A 19161-nucleotide genomic window follows, 5' to 3' on the forward strand; every position below is an offset into this window, starting at 1 on the left:
TACATAACAAACTACATATAAGTGAAATCGTATATATCATAAGTATACACAATTTTCTTTAAGAATACAAACTGCAGATACAAAAGTTAAAGTATGTTTTGTATAAAGGCGCAGACACCTGGTTTTAACCCGTAAAAAAATGACACCAAGTTTAGTTAATTTACAAACCTACAACTCATTTAGATAAAATTACAATAGAGTGAAAGAAGCGTCTGTGACGTTAAAACAGGAAATATCCTTAAAAATAGACTATAACTCGAATCAATAAACCGCTACTTCTCAGACGCAGGTGCGTTTTTAAGTATATGAAAAAATGCAAGTTTTGATAGTACAAACACCAGGATGACCAGAAACACTTCGGTTCTACGGAAATGGATAATTAAGAATTAAAATGTCATCGTTTGATTTCAGTGATCATAAACGGCTCTAATAGTGAAAAATATGCTGTAGTGTTTAAAAACTAGGGTTCGTCCCTTTAACGACACCATAGAGCACATTGATTTATTAATCATCGGCTATTGGTTACAAATACAAAACCAGCAATGCTCTTTTAGCTATTTTACTGTAACTTCTTGTCAGTAAGTCAATAACACCTATGACCAAATGAAATATAAATATAATATACTGAACTCAACTGAAAATGCACCAGTCAAACAAAACAACATTCAACTTATCTGCATAACTGGATGAATTCTGGAAGGCAATAAATAACCCTTATACTTTACAAAAGTGTTAGGATTGTTGTATATTTTATAGCAACCCCACACATACGATAGCAATAACTACTGCATTTTCAATGGAGTTGAGTATATTATACAATAATGAAAGGTCAGACTATTTATTTTTGTCAGTATGCAGTTGAACATATCAGCACAACATGGAACACAGAAAAAAACAAAACAAGAGATATTAAATTTGTATAACTGAGAACATTGTTTAATGAGCTACCAAATTACCAGACAATATCTGATGACAGCTGATCTAGAGCTGTATGGTTACGGTGTTGCTAGTACGCATCAAACTCCATTGGAATTATCTAATATTTGTAGAGAAATACAAAATGCAGACATCAAAGCACATGATGAAATGTGTGTGTATCAACTGATGCTAGCTTTGTAAAGCTTTAAAGAATGGGAGAAAAAACTGCAGCTATTAAATCTGCTGGTTTGAATTGGTAGCAAGATGTCATTTATATGCACTTTTCCCATAACATGTCCTTTAATGTGGATTACTGGCCAGAATAGGAAAATCCTGAGAATGGAGAGAGAGAGAGAGAGAGAGAGAGAGAGAGAGAGAGAGAGAGAGAGAGAGAGAGAGAGAGAGAGAGGAGAGAGAGAGGGGAGAGAGGGGGGAGCAGAGAGAGGGAGGGAGAGGGGGGGGGGGGGGGGGAGAGAGAGCGAAACACACACAGACAGATAAAATAACACTACAGCTACCAGTGACCTAAACAAATTAAAATAAAAGGCATATCCTAAAAAGCAAGACAAAGCAAAACAGCAACAATTTAGTAAAAATATTTTATTTTGCAATCACATTCCCAGTAGCTTAAGTGCCATAGCTTCATCATCGTAGAGTGATGAACTGACACCAAGTCTCGAGTCCCCTTCATCACTCTCATCCTCAGAGATGTCTTCATCACTGCTCGGTTCAGACTCAGCCACCGACTGTCGCTTCTGTTTCTTAACTGGAGGTCTCCCAGCATCACCATCTTCCTCCTCATCCTCACTTTCCTGTGTCTTCTCAAACTCCTCTCCTGACTCTCCACTGTCAGCCTTTGGGCCATAGATCTTATCTGGGTCTGGGAGGTCATCGAGGAAAGACTTCTCTTCCTCACTGTTAACGTCTAGCACTGCTTCTGGTTCAGCATCTGGACTGGTTCGCTTCCTCTTGGCTCTTCGTTTCTCCTTCTCTTTCAGACGCTTTTCTCTATGAGTCTGCTTGACTCTCTGGTGGAAGAGCTGTTTGTCAATCTTGTCTTCTTCAGCCAATCTTTTCCTTGCTGTTGAGATGTCCAGTCCTCCAACATCATCAGCGTTATCATCAACAACAGTGGCCTGAGGAACTCGATGGGGATCAGTCACGACTTCCCCAGCATCATCGAAAACTACTTTAGTGTTCAGTTTGATTTGTTTCTTCAACAACTTCTTGGCTTCAGATATTTTGGTCACCTTCTTCTTGCTTTTTTTGCTGGTTTTAGGCAAAGTGATCAACTCTTCTTCATGATCGCTTTCCTCCAAATCTGTTCTGCGCTTCACTTTGAACAAGTCCTCATCTTCATCCTCACAGACATCAAACCTGTATGTATCCCCTGTTCTTGACTTAATGTTCTTTGTTTTTTCCAAATCTGCAGTTTCTTCTTCTGAATCACTAGAATTTAGTTTATTCGGTTTCCTAGTCACAATATCAGCTGCATCACTGTCACTATCTAAATTCGGAGCTTCTTTATTTTGTGAAGCCATTTTCATAGGAACACTTTTACTGGAAATCTTATTTTCTTTTTGGTTTTTATTGCTGCTTTTTCTTCTGTCAAGTTCCTCATCAGAGTCTCTGCTAAAATCGCTCTCATCTCGGTCCGATTCCTCATCAGAGGAAGAGTTATCTTCTTTCAAGATCCTATCATCATCTGCATGCTTTCTGACCTGTGAAGGGATTTTCACATTCTTGTCCTGTTTCCGACTAACCCGATTCTTCTCCTGCTGCTCGCTGTAAGCCAGTCGTTCCTGTCTTTTCTTCTCATCACGTTGCAGGAAACGAATTCTAGGTGGTATTGCAAGGCCAAGGGAACTGAAAGACAAATAGAACTAGGTTTCTGAGTAAATGTCTGAATATATCAGTAAACAGGTAATGGAATTATTATCATCAAAGCAAAAAGATCAGGCCACTGACATGATGACAATGAAAAGTAAAGTTGGTTTTGCTTAACAACATCACTAGAGCACATTGATTTATTAATCAGCGGCTATTAGTTGTCAAACATTTCGTAATTTTGACATAGTTTGAGAGAGGAAACCTGCTACATTTTTCCATAAGTAGCAAAGGATCATTTATATCCCCCCATCTCACAGATAGGACAGCACATACCATGACCTTTGATATACATCGTGGTGCACTGGCTGGAACAAGAAATAGCCCAATGGACCCACTAATGGGGACTGATCCCAAACCGACTGCACATCAAGCGAGTGCTTTACTATTGGGCTACGTCCCGCCCCTCAGTTATTGGATATCAAACATTTGGTAATTTTGACATAACTTATCGTTTTAGAGAGGAAACCTGCGACATTTCTCCATTAGTAGTTATGGATCTTTTATATGCATCATCCCACAGACAGGATAGTAAAACCACAGCGTTTGATATAGCAGTTATGGTGCATTGAATGGAACAAGAAATAGCCCAGTGGGCTCACCGACGGGGATCGATCCCAGACCGACCGTGCATCAGGCGAATGCTTTACCACTGAGCTACATCCTGCCCGCTGATGACAATGAGATATCTGATATACATTTCATAATTCAAGTTGTTGCTTCAGAAATGTTCAAACTGAAAACATATAATCATGAACAAAATTAGATCCATGAGATTGCCTGATAAAAACTGTTATGATAAAACTATTGTATGTCAAAAACATACTATTTCTTAATACATTTTAGAGAATAATGCATTTAATGTCTTATTTCACGCATTTAACAAGTTACTTAATACTTAATTGTTTAACTGCAGTTTATTCACCTGGCAAAACTGTCGGTGTCCAATTTCCTGATATCAAAGACATCCTTGCAGCTCATCAGGTACACACCTCGAAGGTAGGAGACAAACGCCTGTGTAATGAAACAACACAAAAAACCCATGTAGTATCATGTAGCATTTAAAAACACATAGTGACACTAGGTGTCATTTGGAAAGGAAGGAAGGAAATGTTGTATTTAACGATGCACTCAACACATTTTATTTAAGGTTATATGGCATCAGACATATGGTTACGGACCACACAGGTAATGAGACAGGAAACCTGCTGTCGCCACTTCATGGGCCACTCTTTTCAATTAGCAGCAAGGGATCTTTCATATGTACCATCCCACAGACAGGATATTACATACCATGGAATTTGCTACACCAGATGTGGAGCACTGGCTGGAACGAGAAATGGCTCACAGAAAGGGGATCGATCACAAACCAACTGCGCTGAGATTACATCATATCCTTTTACCCCTCTTGGAGAGTATTCCATAAAATAACAAAATGACAGCTGGCACAAAATTACATGCTTTTTGCCCTATGCGATCTCAGCAAAGTCGATACAGGTGACATAGTTATCATCTAGTTTGTGGAATCTGTGTCATCGTAATGTTTTTTTCAAGATTTCTGTCTGGACAAAATGTGGGGGAATCTACTGGTAAATAAAGTAGGAGAGTAATTTATCATAGTTGTTAACAATGTGGTTCGGACTTTAGATCCAGCCCCAGACCTACGATAGAATGTGGAACAGCATAACTGTTCAGATGATGACAAGAGAAACAGCAAAATATTGCCCAGCATAGGGTTATTAAAAAACCCCATAAAACCAATGAAGGAAAAATTAAGGTTATCCAGAAGATGACCTATAGATTGTTTAGTTCGAGCACAAAACCAATCCACTTTTACTCACTCTCTGGGCACTCTCCTTGAGGTCACGGTCGGCTGCACACTGAGACTGGAGCTTGGCCTGAATGCTCAGCTGTCTCTTGGGATTCACTCTGTGAACATTAACAAAAACAACCAAGAGTCATCATACAATACAGGTGACATGGTGACATTAAAGTTTTGTTGTTGTTGTTGTTTAAAGACACCACTAGAGCACATTGATTTATTAATCATTGGCTATTGGATGTCAAACATATGGTTATTTTAACATAGTCATAGAGATAAAACCCCTTACATTTTTCCATTTGTAGCAAGAGATCTTTTATATGCACCATCCCACAGACAGGATAGCACATACCATGGCCTTTGATATACCAGTGATGGTGAACTGGCTAGAGTGAGAAATGGGCTACGCCCCGCCCTCCTGGTGACATTAAAGACGAATGGTAATTAAGATTATCAAAAACAACCAATAAATTTAATATGGCATTCAGGTGCTTGACTCCAATTTATAAAACAATATTTACATAACTAATTCTTAAAAAAAAAAAAAAACCCTACTCAAACCAACAACACTCCCCAAAACAACAAAATAAACCACAACAAACTAAAATAATATAAATAATAAATTTTTGCTATAAATATATCATAAACATAATGAAGCACTAACAAGAGTTTTTAATGTTCAATATTTCAAATGAGGAAATAAAATGTGTTTAGCAGGTTTACTTCTTAGCATTAGACTGTTTTTACCAACTTGAAGATAATTACATTTTGTTTGAGGTGATAGCGACACCTTTTCTTTGTTTAGGAGTAAAGAATTTGACTTGCTCTGTTATCTTTTCAACAAACAAAAGTTAGTTTGTGACCGTTTAAACAAGTTTTTTTTTTTTTCACTGCAGTGTAGTATAGATTATCTCCATATATATATATATAAAGATAGCAACTTACTTGATTTTAGTTATTGGAATCTTTTTCTGTTGTAGCTGTTTAACCATCGCGTCTTCTTCTGAAGGTAACAGCACCAGAAGAGACTCACCATCCTTGTGGTATCTACACGACAAATACAAACGTTATATGCAGATATTAAAATATGCCCATAAGAGAGCTATGTCTACGTATACAATACATTTTGCCAAATTATCTATTAAAACTTAAAAAATAGCTAAACCTACCATACTAAAATTATTTCACCAAATTAAAATAAAATTGTTGCCAGTGGTGCTAAAAATTCATAATTCACTAGCCCTGCATAAATACAATTTTGATACATCATTAAACTTGAAGAGAAAACATCTACAAAAGATACATTTTTACCAACAGAGAACACAACATTAAAAAAACGAGAGTGCATAACAAAACAAAATTAAAATTATACTTATTTAAATTTAAGAGTATTTTGTTTGACATCACCACTAGACTACATTAGCTACTGGATGTCACACATTTGGTAATTATGTTATATAATCTTAGAGGAAACCTACCTATTAGCAGCAAGAGATCTTTTACATGCACTTTCCCATAGAAAGGATAGCACACACCACAACCTTTAATAAAGTATTCCTAAGGCACTAGTTGAGATGGTGAAAAAAACTAAATCAGATAATGGATCCAATGCGGGGATTTGATCCTAAGACCAAGCCACCACCGGTCAGAGCTCTATGGACTGAGCTAGATCCTATCCCTTATACATATTTAGGACTGACCAAAGATGGTAAAAAATGCCATGATAGTTAAACTTGTCTATGGAAGCCACCAAACCTGACTAAGTACTAAAGAATTTATATCCAGGAGCTCTTTAAAACAAGCTTGACATAATCTAAATACAGATTATTAGAAACACAAACAATATGGCTTTTTTAAATTTTATGTTTAAAATACAACATATCTCCCTCATCAGATTATCCAATACCATGGCCTCACCACACAAAAATGTTTGATTAAACCATAGCCTAACCACTAGTCATGCATGCTGATACTGCAGACATACCAACCTGGCAGTCTAGCCCACTCTGTGTATATATGTGTTGGCATCTTCTGGACAGTCTAACTACTAGTCATGCATGCTGATACTGCAGACATACCGACCTGGCAGTCCGGCCCACTCTGTGTATATATGTGTTAGCGTCTTCTGGACAGTCTAACTACTAGTCATGCATGCTGATACTGCAGACATACCAACCTGGCAGTCTGGCCCACTCTGTGTATATATGTGTTAGCGTCTTCTGGACAGTCTAACTACTAGTCATGCATGCTGATACTGCAGACATACCAACCTGGCAGTCCGGCCCACTCTGTGTATACATGTGTTGGCATCTTCTGGACAGTCTACCTACTAGTCATGCATGCTGATACTGCAGACATACCAACCTGGCAGTCCGGCCCACTCTGTGTATATATGTGTTAGCGTCTTCTGGACAGTCTAACTACTAGTCATGCATGCTGATACTGCAGACATACCAACCTGGCAGTCCGGCCCACTCTGTGTATATATGTGTTGGCATCTTCTGGACAGTCTAACTACTAGTCATGCATGCTGATACTGCAGACATACCAACCTGGCAGTCCGGCCCACTCTGTGTATATATGTGTTGGCATCTTCTGGACAGTCTAACTACTAGTCATGCATGCTGATACTGCAGACATACCAACCTGGCAGTCCGGCCCACTCTGTGTATATATGTGTTAGCGTCTTCTGGACAGTCTAACTACTAGTCATGCATGCTGATACTGCAGACATACCAACCTGGCAGTCCGGCCCACTCTGTGTATATATGTGTTGGCATCTTCTGGACTGTCTAACTACTAGTCATGCATGCTGATACTGCAGACATACCAACCTGGCAGTCCGGCCCACTCTGTGTATATATGTGTTAGCGTCTTCTGGACAGTCTAAATACTAGTCATGCATGCTGATACTGCAGACATACCAACCTGGCAGTCCGGCCCACTCTGTGTATATATGTGTTGGCATCTTCTGGACAGTCTAGCTGAAGTACCCAGTTCACTTCAGGAAAATCTGCAAAACGTTCAAAGTACAATGAGTTATTTAACATAAATTGTATCTACTGTAACACCTTCTTACTAACAGCTACAAGCATAAGGTGGGAAACATCACATGACCATGTGACTTCCCCAAACAAGAAACATCAACTGAAAACTTGCACTAACAAAAACTAATACTAACAATTTTTGACATTTTCCTTTACCATCTTTATGATTTTTAAGGATTTTTCAGGAGATCATCAACCTACTTTAATAACATAACCCTATCTTGATGCAAAATGTCTGTCTCTTCTTATGTAATATTAAAAGAAAAAATGTGTTAATTATCAACCAGTTATCATTTCCCATGTTTTTTATGACCAAGTTCATAATTCCATGATTTCCATGCCTGGGCCAATATTTTCTAAGCAATCTTATAGCGATGTCATTACCTTACGATGGTTTTACAATTTTGTAGCACTAAGAATGCTTTGAAAGCATGGGTCCAGAACTTCAGTGACCAGGATGAAGTTGATAATAAAATGTAAACTTTTACTTGTAGCATAGTGTCAATATTTACCCAAGCCCCTTGCAGCCACATCGGTTGCAAAGAGAACGACGTGTTGTTTGTTACAGAACTGGTCGTACGCCGCCACCCGTTTGAGTTGATTCATTCCGCCATGCATTGCCAACACTGGAACACCCGGTCTTAGTCTCCTGACGGCTTCACACAGATACTTCACCTGTAATAACCATATACTTTATTCTATGAAATAAAACAAACTAAATACTCATTCTGTACAAAAAGCTTTAAGGTTAGTAAATTGGATCAAAGTATTCAATTTGTATTTGGGTTTTTCAACCAAACAACAAACTGAGAAATAATTAGCTCTCTTTGATTTACGATTTACTAACTAAGGCAAACAATCATATCATGGGATTCTGAACTCTTGGCAGAGATCAAAACTGTAGCTAAAATGGTGCTTATTTACTTTACTCATAAATCAGCAGGGGTTTATAATTTTCAAACTTTTTGTGTGTGCGCTGCAATGACATCACAGACTGACCCTTTTGTGATGTCAGGGGCAGGACCTAGCACAGTGGTACAGTGCTCGCTTGATGCACGGTTGGTCTGGAATTGATCCCCGTCAGTGGGCCCATTGGGCTATTTCTCGTTCCAGCCAGTGCACCATGACTGGTATTTCAAAGGCCGTGGTATGTGCTATCCTGTCTGTGGGATGGTGCATACAAAAAATCCCTTGCTGCTAATCGAAAAGAGTGGCCCATGAAGTGGCGACAGTGGGTTTCCTCTCTCAATATCTGTGTGGACCGTAACCATATGTCCGACGCCATATATCCGTAAATAAAATGTGTTGAGTGCGTTGTTAAATTAAACATTTCCTTCTTTTCCTTCCTTTTGTGATGTCATATTAATCAGCATGTAGAAATATTCACCCGAATCGGTGCATGTCAGGGCAAGCAGAAACATTTGACATATCATCAATTTAATCTTCAAAAATGTCAAAAACCCAGTTATTTACTAATAACAATTGCAAAAAAATTATTTCTTACATACCCGTTGGTGAGAACACTATGTGTTATTTATGATTACACATACTTGTTAAAACATATACGTGTGTTAACAATTTCAAGACATACGACTGGCTACTCCTAGGTGATGACCAAGTCACCAATGCCATACATCTAATAAAAACCCAGCGCGATGAAAATCGATTAAACTGCGACGTATAGTTAACCTGACAATCATATGTCTGTGACGTATAAGTCAGCTACAAGTGCAACGGCTGTAAATAACTTTTGGTCGAAAAAGATGTTAAAATTTGCTTAAAACCTGGTTTTTGAGGATATGTAAGAAATAAAATAATACATTCGTGACCGTTAAGATACCATTTATCTCACAACTCGTTGTTTAAAAATGTATCAAACTGGCTTTCGCTCATTAGATACATTTTAAAACAACCAGTTGTGAGATAAATGGTATATAATGGCCACTCATGTATTATTCTCTATTTGTCAAATTAAAATAAAAGTCCTAAAAGGTCATAATAGTTTCTATTGATACTACAGAAGTAGGATAAAAGTCAAATTCACAACTGATATAAAATTCCTAACAAAATCCCAGCTACAATAAAAGTTAACTAAACACTTGCCTCTTTGCAGCAGGCCATGAAGACCAGAATCTTTGTCTTGAGATGGTTTTTGATAAAAGACCACAGCAAATTCAGTTTGTCGTGAAGATCACAAACAACATAGCTCTGAATATAGTGAAAACCAAAACATTTAATTACACAAATACATTCATAATGAAGTTGCTTAATTAATGTCTTATTCATAGTGCATAACCTCACTGAGATAATTGGGAAATTATCATTCTTGTGGTGCCAAAAACAGAGATTGTATATTCATTACCCAGTATATTTTATGCTAAAATATTATATATACTGATGGAAAGAAATAAGGGAACTCATCAAATTGTAGACCAAATTGAATTCACTACTAGCGTAGTAATGTCTATATTTCATACCAAGTTGTAATGTGGGATTAAATGTCTGAAACGTTGACTGTGCTGCCAGTCAGACAATATGCTATGCTATGCTATGTTCCCAGTCAGACAATATGAAATGATTTTTGATGCAGTCATTATTTCTTGCTGCTGTCTGTGTGATCCTTTATTTCTTTCCATCAGTATATAATATATAATACAGGCAAGAATTTTAATCTTTTATATCTGTATTAGTCAGCATTAAAATGAAATACCTGGGGTATAAATAAATATGTACAAATCTTAAGCTTAATCAACCCAATGTACAAGTACTGATGACTATAACATACATGTACCTAGTATGTACCTAGTATGTTAACCTTATTAAATGTAATAAACTTTATAGTACATTATTTACATTTCAACATTTTGTAATCTTTATCACCTGCCCATAAAATATGACAGCAATCAAATGTGCATATAGAAATTCCCATTTCTTTATTTGAGCAATAGTCGAATGATGTTAGGAGAATACCTGGTGTGGCATTTCCACAAACAGGATTTAACCAACTCACTTGCTCAAGTTTGGCAGGTGTGCTGTGCTTGGCATGTTCATGCACCGACACATACATGGGATCTTTGAGACTGAGGCGTGCTAAGTCTTTCACTGACCTTAAACAAAGAATGGACGTAAATTAATTCATCAAGAAATTGTTTTTGTACCATTAATACAATCAGTAATTTGTGTCACTAAGTCTATCTACATCTAATTTGTTACATTAAATTTTACATCTTATTTGTCACAGCTAAATAATGTGTAATACGATGCAGGAATCAAATGCGAAGAGATGAGCCTGTTACTTGTTAACAAAATCAGGTACAAATATTTGGGGGGAAGGGGGTCACACACCTCACCCCAGGTCATGACCAAAGAAAATGTGTTTCCCACTTATTTTAAAGAGCATTCTTCACTAACATAGAACTTCCATTAAGATGCTGCACGTAGACCATACCCTGCAACATTCCTGGATCTGTGCCTGAACATTTAACAAATATTAAAACTCACTTTGTCTGTGTGGCCGAGAAGAGTAACGTCTGTCTCTCAATGGGAAGATTCTCTATTATAGCATTCATTGTCTGAGCAAAACCCATGTCGAGGATCCGATCTGCCTCGTCTAACACTGAAACACCAGACATTTATACATAAATGGAGTTTACTGTAAAAGAGTGATAGCACCAGAATTTGCATAGATTTATTTCTAAATTTAGCTGTTAAAAGAGGGTCCATCACAATTAACAGAGATTTGGTAGAACATTTTAATTTTTAAATTTAAGGATCACTCACCTTCTACTGTGTATGCCAGCAGTTTATAAAATGTTCAACCACACACACTCTCTCTCTCTCTCCCTCCCTCTCCCTCCCTCTCCCTGCCCCCCTCTCTCTCTCTGTTTCTCTCTCTGTTTCTCTCTGTCTCTCTCTCTCTCTGTCTCTCTCTCATTTATGTGTGAATGTAGAGGATTGTGCTGTAAAATGAAACTGAATCTATTTCAGTTTAATTACAGTGACAACTATCAAGAACTACTGATACTGATAGCAGAAACCGACCATTTTATTATTTCTGTACTGATGAGACTACTGCTGACAACTGAAAATTTAATTTTGCTTTGCTTAACAACACACCCAGAGCACATTGATTTATTAATAATTGGCTATTGGTTATCAATCATTTGGTAATTTTGAAATGGTCTTCATAGGAAATCTGTAACAGTGTTTCATTAGCAGTAAGATATCTTTTATATGTACTTCCCACAGACATGACAACAAATACCACTACATATAATCATGTGGCACTGGTAGCAATGAGAAAAAACCCAACTGGTCCACTGAGGGTCTCCAACCCTATGACCCACACACCTCAGGTGAGTGATTTATTAACCAAGATAAATCCTGCCTCTGTTGACAGTTGAACGCAGAAAACTCCATTTAATATTTAACTGTATTAAGTTTATGTACTTTTCTACTTGATGCTACATTATTAAATAGAGAATAACTACAAAGTAGTTAATGACACAGGATATAGGTTTTATCCTGTGAAGATAAGAATGGGACATTCGGCCTGAACAGTATAAAGTTAATATTCTACATCATTAACTGGTTATTATTTTTATTCTGCATCCCATAAACATTAAGGGGAAAAGCTATTATTTCATCTACATTGTATGATGATCTAAAGGTCAAACTAGTGATTTTGTAATGTAGCTATGTTTATGATGTCACATGCGTGATGCCAAAAGTCATAATCTGCTAGTATACATTAATGACTTTGCTTTAATCGGGCATCATAATTGGCCAATAGAAACAGTGCTTGCAGGATAAAAGTCTTATGATGATATTATCACTTTAATCGTAACTGGCTGACCACTACGAACTGACCTACGATCTGCAGCGAGTCTGCCGTGAAGTTGTACGTCTCATCCATGTGCTGCAGCAGTCGGCCGGGAGTACAGATGACGATGTTCGTGTGTGTGATCCGCTCAGCCTCCTCCCTCAGAAACTGTACAATATCCATCAAAGTAGGCAATATTCAAACATAAAACAACAAAGGGATAAATAACAATGGGAAAGGTTGAAATTTACATATATATCTATATATATATATATATATCTAAATCCAGTATGGTACAGGAACATTTTAAATGGATCCTATTTTGATGGGTACCTGCCACAATATGCTACTTTAATATCCTAAAGTACCTGCCACAATATGCTACTTTAATATCCTAAAGTATATATATAAAAATATATAGCTATATAATATTATATTTAAAATGTAGCAGTTACCTATATGTGAAGCATCAAAGTCAAACAGCTATTAACCTAATTGTGGGGGGGGGGGGGGGGGGGGGGGGGGGGAGGTTTACAGAAAATATACTATATTTTTTATTTTTCAAATAAAAAACAAGTTCAATTTTTTATTTTTATTAAATGCAAATGTCTAATTTCTCTCACTTTTCCTCCAATGACAAGTCCAGCAGAAAAGTCATGTAATTTTCCAACTTTCTTCAGAACCTCAAATGTTTGGTATGCTAGTTCACGTGTAGGGGAGATAATCAGAACTCCCATCCCATCCATCTGACTCCACTTGAGTCTGTACAAACATTCCAGTATCTGTGAAGAAAGAGAAATTTGTATTTAAATGAAACATTAATATGTCACATGCAAGTATATGGTTTTGTCTGCAGGCCACCTCCAATTTTTATTTTATAAATGACACTACTAGAGCATATTGATTAATTAATGATTGGCTAATGAATGGCAAATATTTGGTAATTCTGACCTTTTTCAGAGGGAACTGAGGGATCTTTTATATGCACTGTCCAACAGACAGGACAGGACATACCATGTTCTTTGACATGGCTGGGATGGTAAAAAACAAAAACAATCAAAGAATGGGCCCAACAGAAAGGACATGGTTAGGATGGTAAAAAACAAAAACAATCAAAGAATGGGCCCAACAGACAGGACAGCACATACCATGTCCTTTGTACATGTGGCTGGGATGGTCAAACAATAATCAGAGAATGGGTACAACAGACAGGACAGCACATATCATCTCCTTTGACATGTGGTTGGGATGGTAAAAAAACCAATCAGAGAATGGGTCCACCAAGTGGAAAGAACCCTTCAACACAAGCACCACAGGCAAGTGCTCTACTGACTGAGCCAGATCCCACTCCTTCCTTTTGGAACACTGAGCACCTTGCTCTTTTTTCTTTCATTACATTGCCAGATGTATGTATTAGCTGGCCAAGGCATACTGACTAGATTTCTTTAAAGAACCTTAATCTTGTTATATATATTGTTTGGCAAATTAAAAACTGGCATTTAACTACAAGGTTTCTGACAAATATACAATCATAATATTTTATCTGCAAGGTTTCAATTTTTTTTTTTACGTAATGACTACATAATATGCAACAAGAATAACAAATGTACAGGCATGTATTGGCCATATATACATGTGCATCTAGCAGGGCTACCTCTGCTACTTGCCAATTGCCAATTTTAAACACAGCTGGTGAATTTTATTTTAATGTGGCAAAAGAATTTCATGCTATGGTCAACATTTTGTTAAAAATAATGGTGCATTTCTGCAATTTTCGGAGTTGATAATTTGGCGAAATTTTCTATACACACCCAGAGCTAGCCCTGATCTATATACAGAAGATCACATGTGAATGTAAAGGTTTTCACAGTGTCGTACTGAACTTACCGGTATAAGGAAGGCCAAAGTCTTTCCAGATCCTGTCTGTGCTGCTCCCAGTATGTCATGTCCTTGTAGTGCCAGTCCAATAGCCTCTCTTTGTATTTCAGTCGGAACATCATACTTAGCAGACTGCAGGCCTGTCAATTTACAATAAATGAAAGTACATCATACATGTATTAAAATTAACAATCCACAAAATAACGTTAAACTGTGAATAATTACCTGTATTTTGTTGCTAATTAATATGATTATTAACAATGCCACATGCTCTTTTTATATGAATGAAGATGAACGTTCACTATTTAATTAAGTCCACCTACATGTATCAATGCTCTACAAATTTGAGCTTTTATCTGAATAAAGACATGTACATAATATGTTGCTGATTAAACACTGTAGTGCAACATCTTTTTATTTTTAACATTTTATTTTATAATTAATAATGCCATTTTCATGGATAGATTATTTAACCAAGAAGGACAAAAATCACACACAATTACTACTTAAAATTAATGTACACACAAGCACACTCTTTTTTTTTTACCTTCAAGAGTTTTCTTGCACAAAGGAAAGTCTGAAAACTTTTGAACAGTCTTGGAGCTGATCTGAAAGAAGAAAAACAACATTAGTTTTATAAATTTATACATGTACATGCATATAGTTTGATGCCAAGTAATTAGTGTTGAGTCCAGAAATGTCAGTTGTTACCAACATTAATTAATCTTGGACACATGATACAGACCTGTACATTGTAACAGAGAAGGAATTATTTAAAGACAAAATAATCCTCTAATCACGAGGCTGGAGATTCGAACAATATCTGTGGGTACATACTTCAAATTCACACTGCCAGCACTCGAAATTCACGATGACAATCACCAGAAAAGTTGAATTAGATTATACATTGTAGTTTTGTACCAACCTTTTTTTTTTACTAGGTACTGAGGGGCAAAATAAGAGGTCACCCTGTCCAGAGTCAGCTACTACACGGCGATATACGGTCATCAAATTTGAAATGTTCTTACGGTTTTGTTTTATTTGTTTTCTGTTTGTCTTTTTTTTGTTTTTAAACATCAGGTTGTCCTTGCCCATTCCCCCCACCCTTTAATTTTCATCAAGCAAGAACACCGATAATTATAATGCTAAGCAGCTTATTGCTTCAAGTTTACAGTAGAGATTACACAGGAAGACTTGATACAGACATAATACAGAATGGTTATCTTTGGATCTGTTTGGCTTAGAGAACACGACAAGATGATCGTTTCCTTTGATGTAAACTTGTACCAATCAATTTCTTCATAAGTGGTAGGAAGGTAGGAATATATGAAGGTATGTGAAAAAATATAGCAGGATGTGGAATAGTTCATCAAGATAAATGTTGAGGAAGAAGTTTTATTTCAAGCAAAATTAGGCTCAAAATAATTAATACCATCATATTTTCCTTTATTGTGGAGCCAGTAATTACTTCTCAGATCCATTTTAACTTAAATATTGTTCCAAGTTTTATTTCCCACCAATAAAGAGTAGATAAAGATAGCATAACATGTCGTTATCAAGCTTTTAAAACACATTATTGTCGAATTTCTTTCCTGTAATTACTTCAAAGTGAAGATTATAGGCATAAGTATTTCTTGGTCTCCATAAGCTCGAAATTGAATACTGTTACATGATTAGGTTGGGGAAATGTATATGCTATTCGTTATTTTGACAGCAATTTATTTCCAAGCAATTTTGGTCAGAACACCCACTTTTTAACAACGGTCATTTGCATTTCCATGATAAACCTCGGCGTACGCTAGCTCAAGATGACAAGAAGGAAATGTTTTATTTAACAACGCACTCAACACATTTTATTTACGGTTATATGGCATCGGAAATATGGTTAAGAACCACACAGATATTGAGAGAGAAAACCTGCTGTCGCCGCTTCATAGGCTACTCTTTTCGATTAGCAGCAAGGGATCTTTTATATGCACCATCTCACAGAAAGGATAACACATACCACAGCCTTTGACATACCAGTCATGTAGCCCGAGTACTCTGACTGTAAGAGAGCTAGACGGACATTTGGACATAAACACGCTCTCATTACAGTCAGAGACCAACCTATGTCTTTTTTTGGCAATTCCTGACTACCAAACGGTAGGCAACGAGTCCCGCTCTAATACCACAACAATCCTATGTTTGACGTCAAATACCTTTACATCAATAATTTTCGAGTTAAGTGATACAAAAAAAATCCACATATTAATCACTAATACACATACTACAGAAAGAAACCCGACAGCACCCACATTCAGCTACGCTTCGTGACACTCCGTCGCAACAATTACAAAGCTCGGCGATCTATTTCGAGACTGGGCGATTCCGCCTTGTGCAGCAGTTACAGGGGTCATCTCATAAGAGGAGGCAGTACGTAGCACATACTTTTGCCGTATCCTGTCGATAACACCCCAAATGTATCCTTCAAATTCAAAATGGAATCAATAATGTGTAATTGTTTTGGTTTAATGATGTAATGAAATCCAAATTCATCCAAAACGGCATTAGCCAACTCTTCCATGTTGTAACTTCGCTTGATATGAGATGGCCCCTGTAACTGCTGCGCGATCACGTGGTCTACGTCTCGAAATAGATCGCCGAGCTTTGCAATTGTTGCGACGGAGTGTCACGAAGCGTACCTGAATGTGGGTGCTGTCGGGTTTCTTTCTGTAGTAAGTGTATTAGTGATTAATATGTGGATTTTTTTGTATCACTTAACTCGAAAATGATTGATGTAAAGGTATTTGACGTCAAACATAGGATTGTTGTGGTATTAGAGCGGGACTCGTTGCCTACCATTTGGTAGTCAGGAATTGCCAAAAAAAGACATAGGTTGATCTCTGACTGTAATGAGAGCATGTTTATGTCCAAATGTCCGTCTAGCTCTCTTACAGTCAGAGTACTCAGGCTACCAGTCGTGGTGCACTGGTTAGAGCGAGAAATAGCCCAATGGGCCCACTGACGGAGATCGATCCCAGACCAACCGCACATCAAGTGAATGCTTTACCACTGGGCCTGGGCTACATCTCGCCCCATCGGCATCAGCCCATCATCCCATGCTAGCTCAAGGTTCATCTTGATGAACTAGGTGTGGGGGAAAATAGAAACCTAAAGCGTAGTGGAAAAACGCAAAAATGGGTGCAACAAACCGTAAAACGGGGAGGAAAAACCCAAAACACATCTAAAAAGCATGAACAAGAATACTACTCCTGAGCAACAGTCACAACACGTGTTTTGCTGGCCAAAGCCTACTTACAGATTCATATCGACTTTTTAACTCGGATATTTCCGCATCAATAATCGCCGATGACTTAGGTTTCGAATTGTATAACTCTTTTCTTTTGATTTTACCCTTATGACCCTTAAACGAGTCTTTGTGTTTTTTATTCTTGGCAAATTTTGAGTTATGAAATTTCGGATTCATTGTAAAACACGAGTACCGGAAATGATAATAATCGCGTTCTTCAAATATCAAAAATCTCTTCAAGGGAAATAACTCTGAGTTAAAAATACCATTTGGGCTCATTACATATTTATTATTGTCCTTATCCATGCTTATTATTTCCCGAATAGACGTTTTCAAAACGATATATATATATATATATATATATATATATATATATATATATATATATATATAATTTAATACATCCTCACTGCTGTTACTTGTTTGATTAAATATACATGTTGCTAGTTATGGTCCAACGTCTTTTAATCTGGAAATAATATGTGGGTAAAGTAAACCCAATGGTGATAAATATTAATCTCATTATTTAACAGGCTAACTTCTGTGGACTAGATGTAAAACACATTGGCCTCTTATTGGAACATTCATGACTCCATCCATGCATATGTTTCATTTTTTTCATCTTGCTGCCCCATTTTCTTTCTCTCCTTGACTTCAATCTCATTTCTTCCTGATCTTGCAGCTCCTCCTATGTTTTAACTTCTTTCACTAATCCTACCACGTCAGAGAGTGTTCAGTAGTTACTGCTGGCATCGTTAAAAGGCATTTGTAACCACCTACTATACTCCCCTACTACCGGCGATCATAAGACCAGCTTTAGTAATGGCAGACGATGAGGATACCAGATGGGTGCAGGGGAAGTAGACAAGAGACTACACCCGTGGAGGAAGTTGAGACAGGTAGGTGATGGTGTGGACAGCTCAGAAGAGTCGAAGAAAACTGACAGACAGGGTTGAAAGAGATTGAAATTGTCAGAGAAATTGTAAACTTTTTTATATTAAGATAATGAGAATGATAGGCAGAGGGTGATAGATGGGAAAGATAAATGAAAGTGTGAACCAGCTTTGACAGGATTTGAACCACTGTTGTCAGCTTGATTGTCCAGCAGCATATCCACTAGACCACGGAAAAGTAAAGTTTGTTTTATTTAACGATGCCACTAGAGCACATTGATTTTTTATCTTATCATTGGCTATTGGACGTCAAACATATAGTCATTCTGACAGTTTTTTAGAGGAAACCTGCTGTCGCCACATAGGCTACTCTTTTACGACAGGCAGCAAGGGATCTATTATTTGCACTTCCCACAGGCAGGATAGCACAAACCATGGCCTTAGTTGAACCAGTTATGGATCACTGGTTGGTGCAAGTGGTTTACACCTACCCACTCAGGGTTTGGAGTCGGTATCTGGATTAAAAATCCTATGTCTCGACTGGGATCCGAACCCAGTACCTACCAGCCTGTAGACCAATGGCCTAACCATGATGCCACCGA

The 19161-nt window shown here is 37.3% G+C and overlaps 1 protein-coding gene across 1 annotated transcript; it reads right to left on the reverse strand.

Annotated features, from left to right (window-relative positions):
- Window positions 1–1503: 1503 nt before the first annotated feature.
- LOC121372154 (probable ATP-dependent RNA helicase DDX10) lies at window positions 1504–17849 on the reverse strand. Its single transcript, XM_041498427.1, has 14 exons — window positions 17676–17849; window positions 14922–14982; window positions 14384–14514; window positions 13120–13278; window positions 12544–12664; window positions 11176–11290; window positions 10685–10781; window positions 9778–9882; window positions 8187–8349; window positions 7556–7640; window positions 5573–5674; window positions 4647–4734; window positions 3731–3819; window positions 1504–2784 (listed from the first exon to the last, which is right to left on the reverse strand). Exons 1-14 carry the CDS (start codon window positions 17841–17843, stop codon window positions 1530–1532), a joined length of 2739 nt encoding a protein of 912 aa, XP_041354361.1. The 5' UTR covers window positions 17844–17849; the 3' UTR covers window positions 1504–1529.
- Between the last annotated feature and the right edge of the window lie 1312 nt (window positions 17850–19161).

The sequence above is a fragment of the Gigantopelta aegis genome, chromosome 4 (assembly GCF_016097555.1).
Source record: "Gigantopelta aegis isolate Gae_Host chromosome 4, Gae_host_genome, whole genome shotgun sequence".
Classification (NCBI taxonomy): Eukaryota; Metazoa; Mollusca; class Gastropoda; order Neomphalida; family Peltospiridae; genus Gigantopelta; species Gigantopelta aegis.